Here is a 13,403-nt window from a genome sequence, read left to right on the forward strand (position 1 = left end):
ATAACTCTCCCCTCGTTGTTTGGTGAAATATGTTCAATTTGTACAGATTGACTTTTATTTAAAGTAGCATCAATACAGTTAGTACATAAATTTCTATTGGGCTCCACTTTGGCTTTAGCACATATAGCACAGATATCTTCCTCTGAATCAGACATGTTTAACACACTAGCAAATAAACTAGCAACTTGGAAATACTTTTCAAGTAATTTACTATAATATGAAAACGTACTGTGCCTATAAGAAGCACAGAAAAAGTTATGACAGTTGAAAATTAATAAACTGAAAAGTTATAGCATCAAATCTTTGTAAAAAACACAATTTTAGCAAAGGATTGCTCCCATTAGCAAAGGATAACTAACCCTGATAGCAGAAAAAAAAAAAAAAATACAGAAATAAACGTTTTTTTATCACAGTCAACTACAATCTCACAGCTCTGCTGTGAGTGATTACCTCCCTCAAAACAAGTTTTGAAGACCCCTGAGTTCTGTAGAGATGAACCGGATCATGCAGGGAAGACAATAAACTTCTGACTGAATTTTTTGATGCGTAGCAAAAGCGCCAAAAAAGGCCCCTCCCCCTCACACATAACAGTGAGAGAGATCAGTAAACTGTCATAAATTAAATAAAACGACTGCCAATTGGAAAAAAATAGTGCCCAAAACATTTTTTCACCCAGTACCTCAGAAAATTAAACGATTTTACATGCCAGCAAAAAACGTTTAACATTAATAAATTGAGTGTTATTAAAAAGCCTGTTGCTAGTCCCTGCAAATTAGGCTAAAGTTTTATGCATACAGTATAATTCCAGTGAAGTGCCATTCCCCAGAATACTGAAGTGTAAAATATACATACATGACAGCCTGATACCAGTTGCTGCTACTGCATTTAAGGCTGAGTTTACATTATATCGGTATGGCAGAATTTTCTCATCAATTCCATTGTCAGAAAATAATAAGATGCTACATACCTCTTTGCAGATTAATCTGCCCGCTGTCCCCTGATCTGAAGTTTACCTCTCCTCAGATGGCAGAGAAACAGCAATATGATCTTAACTACTCCGGCTAAAATCATAGAAAAACTCAGGTAGATTCTTCTTCAAATTCTACCAGAGAAGGAATAACACACTCCGGTGCTATTATAAAATAACAAACTTTTGATTGAAGGTATGAAACTAAGTATAATCACCACAGTCCTCTCACACATCCTATCTATTCGTTGGGTGCAAGAGAATGACTGGCAATGGCAGTTAGGGGAGGAACTATATAGCAGCTCTGCTGGGTGAATCCTCTTGCACTTCCTGTTGGGGAGGAGTTAATATCCCATAAGTAATGGATGATCCGTGGACTGGATACACTTAACAAGAGAAAGCTCAATATTTAGACAATGTATTTAGTGTTTAATGCCCCTTTAAGCAAAAGCATTCAGTCCTAAAATTGTACTAAGGCTATCATGACATACGCATGAGACACCAGATCATATTCATGATGTTTTATGCCAGTTATACGCCCAAATAAACAAGATGTCTAGTCCCTGGTTGTAGATTTCATAAAGCCAGCTACATACCATTGGAAAAACTCACTTCCAGCTACCTAGTTTATACCATTTATATCTGAAGTAATTATGCCAGCTAGATGAAATGCATGGTAATTTGCCCCACAATTCCAGCTCTACGCCAAAGTGAATCTTCAATCAACTGACCTCCTAAAGCCACTTCATTTCTGCGTTCTTTCACTCACTCACTGCATATAGGATTTGAAGAGGGGATGGAAGTGTGCCTGAGAATTAGCAGTTCCTGCACACACTGTAATCAAGAGGTGGTATATAGAGCGATAGAAAAAGCTAAAAGTAGCAAAATGTACTAGTGTACCAGGGCGAGAAAAATAAATTAGCAATTTGGAATGTGTACAATCCTATTGGAAGCAATACAAAATCTTTCTTATGGGGTGAGGGCCCAGATAAAAAGCAAAAGGTGGGTGCATAGGGGAACTGTACTTTAAAATGAACATGCTTTAATTTCTTCTACCCACTCACTGACAAAAGTTTAAGGATCTCTAAGGCTAATAGATTTTCAGCAGATGTTGCATAAGTTGTTACACCTTAAAAGAAATATTATGCAGACAAAAAACAAAAAACAAAGGCAGGAGTATTGGGTCAGATTTTAAAAAACGTGCAATCATAGAGATATAAACCATGCAAAATTTCTCTTACTACACAAAAAATACAATTGGGTATAAAATAAAAAATTACACTTCACAAATTTGAAAGGTGAAATTAAAAATATTGATGCCTTAAATACGTTCATAGATATTTTACTTTTACACAATTACCCATTATCCAAACTAGCATGCGTCTTCACTGGTGCTAAACAGACTTAAGATAGTAAATACAAAATATGAGGTTTCCTTATTTAGTGTTTTACAATTTTAGGGTGTAACTACAAAGTATCTTCTAAAAATTGTCTGTGAAATAAATGGGGCTTGTTTGGGTAACATTAAAAAAAAACTATTATCTGCACGTTTTAATACAGAGAAAAATCAAGAACACGTGTTAAACACAGTGAAGAAATACTTCTGTGATTCTATGTATAACTCATATTTATGTATATTAAAACAGAAGTGATCATAAAACATGAATTATTTATATGAACGTAATAAACAAATGTTTTAGAGATACAGCCAAAGAAGGGCTGATGATGGAGGGGGCATGGGGCTTCCCTTTCTCTAAAGCTTTCCGATTTATCCATGCACTTTACTTGCACTCTGGAGACCACACTTAAGGTTCCTTAACTAAATTACATACACTTAGCGTCCACAAGGCGTCTGATAAGTGCTGAGGGGCACAGGGAGGGTGTGAAGGATCAAATTAGCAATTTACTTATAAATACATTCAGAAATAAAATCTCCAGAACAACAAGGAAACCAAGAGAATATTTTATTACAAATTAACAAAAATAGCAAATGAGATAGAGCTGAGTGATGGATGGTAGAGATGGAGGAAATACAAACATATCTGTGTTTTAACCTTACATTTCAATGACGCACTGAAATTTATACATATCTACAATCCTTAATACACTCATGTCTCTCATCATCGCAACAACAAAATAATCAATATTAGCAGATCCCTCACAATGAGGGTCCCACTATGTGTGTATGGGGGGTTAATCTGATCCGGATTCATTGGATGAAGGTGGTGTGCTGGCTGCTTCCTCATCTGAGCCCTAAAAAAAGAAAAAAAGAATGAATATTGTAAGAAACAAAATACAGAAATCTCAGATCAAAAAGAATTCTGTATCATAGAAACCAAGTCTCGCCTTTTTGTTGCTTTCGTCAGATGAGCTCTCATCACTAGACACAAACTCCTTGCTCTTGAAGCTTTCTGAGACACCTTTGGGAGATGACTTTGCTGGTGATGATGATACTTTTGTGGACTTCCTCTTCTCTTGTTTCTCTGGTTTCTCAGGTTTCTTCTTTTCGGTTTTTGATTTCTTTTCCCTGAGGAGTTGTAAAAATAGCCAAAATTAGACTCAAGAGTATATATATATATATATTGTTACATCTTAAGTGAAAGACATTTCTCACTTCTTGGTAGAGTCAGAAGGCGCAGCAGGTGCGTTCTCATTATATTCCTTCATTGCTTTTTCATAATCTCGTTTAGCTTCCTCTGCTTTGCGGTCCCATTCCTTGGAGGGGGAGGGAAAAGTAACCATTATTGCATACTCTATAGACCAGCAAATTCTTTACTTGCCATTCCAGCAACAAATTTCTGAAAGTAATATGTTCACCACTACCAGCATCTATTTAGAACCTAATATAAACAGACATAATGACTGCCTATGTAAGCATAAAATAATATAAATAAACAGCATTTATATTTTACAGTAATATCTGCAAAGGGAATTTCAAAGAGAGCCCACAAGTATTTTATCTACTGTAAATTTGACATATATGCACAGATTGGCCAGACCTGCACAGGCCCCTCAAGCTGTATATTGTTTTACTTTATGTATCCATTTCTTCTTCTTTACCATAAAACAGTGTCATTGTGTAACTCTACCTATGTACATAGTGGTGTGGAAATTGTGGGCGCATTATAAAAACACATCATACTAATACACTAAGTTCTCTAATAACATGTTGGTTATTCATACCACCTATAATGAATGATTTTCTGCAAGTAAACTTCATATTATGTAATAATGCATCTCCACTGAATATTATAACCCACATTTTTTTCTTTACTGGGTCAGATAGAGCATGCAATTTTAAGCAACTTTCTAATTTACTCCTATTTGAAAAGCAGGAATCTAAGCTTAGAAGCCGGCCCATTTTTGGTTCAGCGCCTGTTTTTCAAATAAAGATACAAAGGGAACAAAGACAATTTGATAATAGGAGTAAGTTGTATGCTCTATCTGAAGCATGAAAGAACAAAAAAATTGGGTTTCAAACCTCTTTCAGATTACCAGTATTCCACAATTTATACACATATAACCTGGAATTAAAATGTATCTTATTTAGAAAATGTGAAAGGGAAGTGAAAAACTTTTATAAGTGATTACATTTTTTAAAATCATAACAAATGATGCCAACTCTGACTACGAACTGCAAGTGCTAGGCTATGTCCAAAGAAATGCTATGCTCGACATTCAACAAAAGAAAGGACGGACTGTGGCAAGTGATAAATGTACAAAATTACCCTTTTAAGATCTTTGTCAGTCCCTCTATACATCTGTCATTAAATGTCCACCATGTTTGACTTTATTGTATGTAAAGCCAAATATTCCATCAAAAAATATAGATCACCCTTTCATTCAACAATTAATGAGATATTCTCATAGTAAACGGAGAGATGGTGTTGCAGAAAAGACAAAAAGATCCAATATTCTTGGAATTGCAGAGATCAATGCCATTTTAATTTAACAAATAATTAAAAGGGAAATGAAGCCCACATTTTTTCCTTTCATGATTCAGATAGATCACTGGTTTTCAAACCTGTCCTCAGACCTCCCTAACAGGCCACATTATGAGGATATCTGAACTGCAGCAGAGGTGAAATAATCAGCCGATTAGTAAACCTAGTTATTTTACCTGCTCTCACCCAAGGTAATCCTGAAAACCAGTGAGATAGAGCACACGATTTTAAACAACTTTTTAATTTATTTCTATCATCAATTTTTCTACGTTCTTTTAGTATCTTTTGTTGAAAAGCAGGGCGGTGTAAGCTTAAAGGGACACTGAACCCAAAAAATTTTCTTTCGTGATTCAGTAGAGCATGCAATTTTAAGCAACTTTCTAATTTACCATTATCAATTTCTTTGTTCTCTTGCTATCTTTATTTGAAAAAGAGCGCATCTAAGCTTTTTTTTTTTGGTTCAGAACTTTGGACATCAGTTTTTTATTGGTGGATAAATTTATCCACTAATCAGCAAGGACAAGCCAGGTTGTTCACCAAAAATGGGCCGGCATCTGAACTTACATTCTTGCATTTCAAATAAAGATAGCAAGAGAATGAAGAAAATTTGATAATAGGAGTAAATTAGAAAGTTGCTTAAAATTTCATGCTCTATCTGAATCAAAAATGAAAAAAATTGGGTTCAGTGTCCCTTTAAGAGCAAGCCCATTTCTGGAGCACTATAAGGCAGCAGTTTTGCAAAAATGTTATCCATTCTGCAAGAGCACTATTTGCTGTCATGTACTGCTCCAGATGCCTACCTAGGTATCTCTTCAACACACAACATCATGAGAATGAAGAAAATTTGATAATAGAAGTAAATTGGAAACTTTTTTTAAAATGATATCAAAAGGCTACATGGGAGTGTCCTTCTTAGACAAAGACTAGGCCAGAGGCCTAGTCTATATTTTAAAATATGTTTGTAAATTTAACAATTAACTACTTGAACACTCTAGGGATAAATTCTCTGGTTTTATGACACCACAGTAATCACACAAGAACATTTTTGGATTTCATATTCCTTTACAGTACAACACTCCAGTGAAGAAACAGTCCATTTCATTCCCCCCTCAGCAGAATCTAGCGCGGCGGAATCTGTTGGCGCTCTACAAATAACCGATAATAAATAATAATAATAATCTCACCTCTTTCTTGTCACGGCCCATCCCCTTCCAGATCTCTCCTGCTTTTTTGGACAGGTCAGTGATACTAATCCCTGGATTATCACCTTTAATTTTCTCACGACTTGCATTTAACCACAACATATATGCAGACATAGGACGCTTGGGGGCAGCAGGGTCTTTAGTCTTCTTTCCCTAGTGTAAAGAAGAAACGGTTGTAATATTGGTGTCAGCGACACAAATTGGAAAGAAGAAAATAAAACAAAATGTTGGACTTAGCAAGATCCTACTAATTACCTCCTTTGATTTTTTTTTGCGTGGTTTCTTCTCTTTTACAATTTTAGGTTTTTTCGCTTTCTTTTTCTTGTCCTCTTCATCCTCATCACTACCCGCACTAGACGAGCTGACAGAGGGGTTGCTATCAAATCTATAGTAAAAATATTTGAAAACACATGAAAAAACAGAATTTATGTTTACCTGAAAAATTGCTTTCTCCAACGGTGTGTCCGGTCCACGGCGTCATCCTTACTTGTGGGATATTCTCTTCCCCAACAGGAAATGGCAAAGAGCCCAGCAAAGCTGGTCACATGATCCCTCCTAGGCTCCGCCTACCCCAGTCATTCGACCGACGTTAAGGAGGAATATTTGCATAGGAGAAACCATATGATACCGTGGTGACTGTAGTTAAAGAAAATAAATTATCAGACCTGATGAAAAAACCAGGGCGGGCCGTGGACCGGACACACCGTTGGAGAAAGCAATTTATCAGGTAAACATAAATTCTGTTTTCTCCAACATAGGTGTGTCCGGTCCACGGCGTCATCCTTACTTGTGGGAACCAATACCAAAGCTTTAGGACACGGATGAAGGGAGGGAGCAAATCAGGTCACCTAAATGGAAGGCACCACGGCTTGCAAAACCTTTCTCCCAAAAATTAGCCTCAGAAGAAGCAAAAGTATCAAACTTGTAAAATTTGGTAAAAGTGTGCAGTGAAGACCAAGTCGCTGCCCTACATATCTGATCAACAGAAGCCTCGTTCTTGAAGGCCCATGTGGAAGCCACAGCCCTAGTGGAATGAGCTGTGATTCTTTCAGGAGGCTGCCGTCCGGCAGTCACATAAGCCAATCTGATGATGCTTTTAATCCAAAAAGAGAGAGAGGTAGAAGTTGCTTTTTGACCTCTCCTTTTACCAGAATAAACAACAAACAAGGAAGATGTTTGTCTAAAATCCTTTGTAGCATCTAAATAGAATTTTAGAGCGCGAACAACATCCAAATTGTGCAACAAACGTTCCTTCTTCGAAACTGGTTTCGGACACAAAGAAGGCACGACTATCTCCTGGTTAATGTTTTTGTTAGAAACAACTTTTGGAAGAAAACCAGGTTTAGTACGTAAAACCACCTTATCTGCATGGAACACCAGATAAGGAGGAGAACACTGCAGAGCAGATAATTCTGAAACTCTTCTAGCAGAAGAAATTGCAACCAAAAATAAAACTTTCCAAGATAATAACTTAATATCAACGGAATGTAAGGGTTCAAACGGAACCCCCTGAAGAACTGAAAGAACTAAGTTGAGACTCCAAGGAGGAGTCAAAGGTTTGTAAACAGGCTTGATTCTAACCAGAGCCTGAACAAAGGCTTGAACATCTGGCACAGCTGCCAGCTTTTTGTGAAGTAACACAGACAAGGCAGAAATCTGTCCCTTCAAGGAACTTGCAGATAATCCTTTCTCCAATCCTTCTTGAAGAAAGGATAGAATCTTAGGAATCTTTACCTTGTCCCAAGGGAATCCTTTAGATTCACACCAACAGATATATTTTTTCCATATTTTGTGGTAAATTTTTCTAGTTACAGGCTTTCTAGCCTGAACAAGAGTATCAATAACAGAATCTGAGAACCCTCGTTTCGAACCAGAAACACGCGGCTGTAGTGACAGGGACAATGCATGAAATTGGTTGTAGAAGGTAACCTTGCTGAACAAACATCTTTTTAAGTAAACCTTCTAATTTTTTATCCATAGGATCTTTGAAAGCACAACTATCTTCTATGGGTATAGTGGTGCGTTTGTTTAAAGTAGAAACCGCTCCCTCGACCTTGGGGACTGTCTGCCATAAGTCCTTTCTGGGGTCGACCATAGGAAACAATTTTTTAAATATGGGGGGAGGGACGAAAGGTATACCGGGCCTTTCCCATTCTTTATTTACAATGTCCGCCACCCGCTTGGGTATAGGAAAAGCTTCTGGGAGCCCCGGGACCTCTAGGAACTTGTCCATTTTACATAGTTTCTCTGGGATGATCAAATTCTCACAATCATCCAGAGTGGATAATACCTCCTTAAGCAGAGCGCGGAGATGTTCCAACTTAAATTTAAATGTAATCACATCGGGTTCAGCTTGTTGAGAAATTTTCCCTGAATCTGAAATTTCTCCCTCAGACAAAACCTCCCTGGCCCCCTCAGACTGGTGTAGGGGCATTTCAGAACCATTATCATCAGCGTCCTCATGCTCTTCAGTATCTAAAACAGAGCAGTCGCGCTTACGCTGATAAGTGGGCATTTTGGCTAAAATGTTTTTGATAGAATTATCCATTACAGCCGTTAATTGTTGCATAGTAAGGAGTATTGGCGCGCTAGATGTACTAGGGGCCTCCTGAGTGGGCAAGACTGGTGTAGACGAAGGAGGGAATGATGCAGTACCATGCTTACTCCCCTCACTTGAGGAATCATCTTGGGCATCATTTTCAGTGTCACATAAATCACATCTATTTAAATGAGAAGGAATCTTGGCTTCCCCACATTCAGAACACAGTCTGGTAGTTCAGACATGTTAAACAGGCATAAACTTGATAACAAAGTACAAAAAACGTTTTAAAATAAAACCGTTACTGTCACTTTAAATTTTAAACTGAACACACTTTATTACTGCAATTGCGAAAAAGTATGAAGGAATTGTTCAAAATTCACCAAAATTTCACCACAGTGTCTTAAAGCCTTAAAAGTATTGCACACCAAATTTGGAAGCTTTAACCCTTAAAATAACGGAACCGGAGCCGTTTTTATCTTTAACCCCTTTACAGTCCCTGGTATCTGCTTTGCTGAGACCCAACCAAGCCCAAAGGGGAATACGATACCAAATGACGCCTTCAGAAAGTTTTTTCTATGTATCAGAGCTCCTCACACATGCGACTGCATGTCATGCTTCTCAAAAACAAGTGCGCAATACCGGCGCGAAAGTGAGGCTCTGCCTATGATTAGGGAAAGCCCCTAGAGAATAAGGTGTCTAAAACAGTGCCTGCCGATATTATTTTACAAAAATACCCAGATTAAATGATTCCTCAAGGCTAAATATGTGTATATATGAATCGATTTAGCCCAGAAAATGTCTACAGTCTTAATAAGCCCTTGTGAAGCCCTTATTTACTGTCTGAATAAAAATGGCTTACCGGATCCCATAGGGAAAATGACAGCTTCCAGCATTACATCGTCTTGTTAGAATGTGTCATACCTCAAGCAGCAAAAGACTGCTCACTGTTCCCCCAACTGAAGTTAATTCCTCTCAACAGTCCTGTGTGGAACAGCCATGGATTTTAGTAACGGTTGCTAAAATCATTTTCCTCTTACAAACAGAAATCTTCATCTCTTTTCTGTTTCAGAGTAAATAGTACATACCAGCACTATTTTAAAATAACAAACTCTTGATTGAATAATAAAAACTACAGTTAAACACTAAAAAACTCTAAGCCATCTCCGTGGAGATGTTGCCTGTACAACGGCAAAGAGAATGACTGGGGTAGGCGGAGCCTAGGAGGGATCATGTGACCAGCTTTGCTGGGCTCTTTGCCATTTCCTGTTGGGGAAGAGAATATCCCACAAGTAAGGATGACGCCGTGGACCGGACACACCTATGTTGGAGAAAAGCAATCATTCATGGAGACTCAATGGGATAGAAAATAATTTAAAAGCAGCAATAAGAAAGAGGATATCTGCATCTGTCAAAAGCTGGAAGATATAATTTCAATGTTGGTCAAACCAGATTGAAATCCAAATTTTCAACATAACTGCTCCCCTTTACATTATAAAGTCTTCTAGCAATACCCTTTTTTCCATGCCGCTTGTACACGGGACAGCTGTGTATGTAGTATCAAATGAGAGAATATTCATAGTAAATTATTTCCATTCACAAATTTTTCACTTACTCTTCTGCCACTTCGTCTTCTTCCTCTCCAGGATTAAAGGACTCGTCTGCAAAAGAAAGCAGCATGTTAGATTCCAATGTTGGATCTGCACCATATTCTATAACATTTTAAAAATATTTCATTAACTAGGAGAGCTTGAATAAATTCTGGACCCAGGGAGTCAAGACTGACCAAATTTTACTACTGGCTCTTATTTTTTTCATTATTCTACATATACTGAATATGTCTATAGAAATGAGTTAGAGAGCAGAAGACGTGCATGATTTTGACAGTGCTAATTGAAGCATGGATTCATGTAGGTTACAGTGGCACCAGGTCTACTTATCTATACAAATAGTCTACACATAATCTAGACATGGGAGTATAGAATGTGCATGATGCTTGGGTCAAAGTGCAAACCCCTTTGTATTTTTCCTATTTTAAAACATGACCAACATTTTCATTGACTGGTTATCTATAACAACTTTGAATAAATGTTGGACTTTTAAACTTTCACCTTGAAGCTCAGACTCTCAGTCATTTTCTATTGTATGCAATTTATAAATATTTACTTTTTCAACCTTACAAAAAACAGTTAAAAGTTACAGAAAACCCCAAATTTTTCTTTCATTACTTAGAACATACGATTTTAAACAACTTTCCAATTTACTTCTATTATCAAATTTGCTTCATTCTCTTGTAATCCTTTGCTGAAGGAACAAAACTGCACTACTGGCATCTAGCTGAAAACATCTAGTTAGCCAATCACAAGAGACAAATGTGTGCAGGCACGAATCAACAGCTACCTCCCACTAAAGTAGTATATGTGAGTATTCTTTTTAAACAAGGGATACCAAGAGAACAAAAAAAAGTGTCTTAAAATTACATGCTCTATCTGAATCATGCAAGTTTAATTTCGACTTTCCTATCCCTTTAATTGTGAAGGTTGTATAAAAAAAAATATTCAAATAATTAATAATTCTTATTAAAATGAAACCATCTACCTATGCACAAACATAAAATGTACTGGGGTATTACAAATATTAATCTCACCCGTGAGATTAATATTTGTGACTTTCCGTTCTACATCTTTTGGACATTTCTTACCAGTCTCATCACCAGAGTCATCACTGTCTGCATGCTCCCGAATTTTCCCCTCCTCTTTCATTCTTTCAAGATATGCATCGTGCTGATCTTCATCAGAGCCAGCATATTCATCATATGATTGTTTCATACCCTATGACAGAAAGGAAGAGGCATAAACACCAAACACTGTGGAAGGTCAGACAAGATGTGTCAGGTCTCAGCAGAACATCATAGATTAAAGTCCACAAGAACATTCAAGCATTGCAGTGGAACACACAATAAAACCACTATATCATGTGCAGATTAGTGCTGTAATAACATTTTTGGAACTTATCTTCATGCAAATACAACTTACTAAATTACTCATTTTTTTCTGTTTCCCTTTACCCTTTCACCATGCTGCAGAAGTTTACATCTCTGCTCACATACAAGTCTTTCACATACTTTAGCTCTACTGTTTTAAAAAAAGTTAGTTATGTTATCTTGTCTTCCTTTTAAGATCTCATGCACACACAGGTTAGAACACACAGCACACCACATGTAACCTGTATCTGAGGAAGAAAAAGCTGACCTGCGACTTCTAACAGAAAAAAACAACAGTGAGAAAGGAAGAGAACAGAGTAGTGAGAAAATAAAATACAATATGCTATGCAAACAATTCACATGAAAACTATGCTAACCTCTTTAAGTCCTCTATTTTTGATGTTTAGTTTCTTGGCATTCACAAAGTCAAAAAGCTTTCCATATTCCTCTCTAAAAAGAAAAGAAAATACATAAAAGCAAATACAGGTACAAATCTACAAATACGGAATTCCAAACTTATTCTGAAATGAAAACTTGTCATTAAAAAAAAAAATTAAATAAAAAAATTACTATTTTTTATCTGCCGGTGTCTTCGGTTTGGGTGTTCTCAAATGCAAATAGTCCTATATTCTAGTACTTTCTGATTAAAGTACTGTACTATATTTTAAGGGTACTACGTATGGAAAAAGTATTAAACGTCACCATTAGGTTAAATTTATAAGCTATATTAGAACGTAAATATTGCCTAAATGACATAAGATTGTTGTTTACACTTTGTTCCATCCCAAATTTTCCATTTTACAGATGCAAATAGATATACTACTTCAAAACCCAAATCTTTTTTCCGGGCCAAGCAGTTTGGCTAAAGGGTTTTCTAACAGTATCATGTAATATAAACAAGGAAAGCTTTTTTTTTTTTTTTTTTTTTTTTTTTTTTAAAAAAAAAAAAAAAAAAAAAAAGTGCTTCTGCTGATACACATTACACACACAGTCCCCATCGATTAATGAATAAATTAATACTTGTTCAGCAAGATGAACACCAATTGCTGAAACAGGTCAACCAATTGATTATTCAACAGCTTGCATAACAGACTGCTGTGTGTAAACTGATGGACAGTGCCAGAGTGTCTGTGAAATGTTGAGTCAATAAGTGTAAAGGACATAATACGAAAATGTTGAACATTGAAAGTGATGCAGTGTATCTGTATTGCTAGAAAATATCACCTGAACATCTTTATGTATAAAGGAACATTTTACCTCAAAATTTCTTCAGTAGCCATATCCCACTGTAAAGGGACGTTAAGCAGCCAATCAGGATGCTTGTCCCAGGACACCTAGCATGTGCAGGTAAAGTCACATTATTTCCTCTCTCAGTTTTAAGGGATATAAAACCCAGAAAAATGATTTTGTGATTTAGAGCATACAATAAAAAATAAAAAGTTTCCAATGTACTTCTTTTAGCAAATTTGCTTTGTTCCCATGGTATTCTTTGTTGAATATATACCTAGGTAGGTGCCTGGACCACTACATGGCAGTGCTGCCATCTAGTGCCCTTGCAAATGGATAACTTTCTTACAAAAGTGCTGAGATATAGTTCTCCAGAAACGTGCATACTCCTGAGCTTTTTTCAGCAAAAAAAAAAAAAAATACCAAGAGAACACAAAAAAAAAATTAATATGATAATGAAAGTAAATTAGAAAGTTGTTTAAAATTGCTTGCTCTATCTGAATCAGAAAATAACAAATTTGGGTTTCGTGTCCCTTTAAGG

The 13,403-nt window shown here is 36.5% G+C and overlaps 1 protein-coding gene across 1 annotated transcript in view; it reads right to left on the bottom strand.

Moving 5' to 3' along the window:
- Window positions 1–2,915: 2,915 nt before the first annotated feature.
- Window positions 2,916–13,403, bottom strand: part of SSRP1 (structure specific recognition protein 1) — a 39,675-nt gene continuing 29,187 nt past the window's right edge. Inside the window, exons 9-16 of the mRNA XM_053692277.1 lie at window positions 12,013–12,085; window positions 11,354–11,483; window positions 10,268–10,313; window positions 6,369–6,498; window positions 6,096–6,266; window positions 3,582–3,682; window positions 3,314–3,494; window positions 2,916–3,220 (exon numbers count right to left, since the gene is read on the bottom strand). Of these exons, the coding sequence (XP_053548252.1) occupies window positions 3,161–3,220; window positions 3,314–3,494; window positions 3,582–3,682; window positions 6,096–6,266; window positions 6,369–6,498; window positions 10,268–10,313; window positions 11,354–11,483; window positions 12,013–12,085 (892 nt within the window). The 3' untranslated portion in view covers window positions 2,916–3,160. The remainder of the gene's footprint in view (window positions 3,221–3,313; window positions 3,495–3,581; window positions 3,683–6,095; window positions 6,267–6,368; window positions 6,499–10,267; window positions 10,314–11,353; window positions 11,484–12,012; window positions 12,086–13,403) is intronic.

The sequence above is a fragment of the Bombina bombina genome, chromosome 9 (genome assembly GCF_027579735.1).
Source record: "Bombina bombina isolate aBomBom1 chromosome 9, aBomBom1.pri, whole genome shotgun sequence".
Taxonomy (NCBI): domain Eukaryota; kingdom Metazoa; phylum Chordata; class Amphibia; order Anura; family Bombinatoridae; genus Bombina; species Bombina bombina.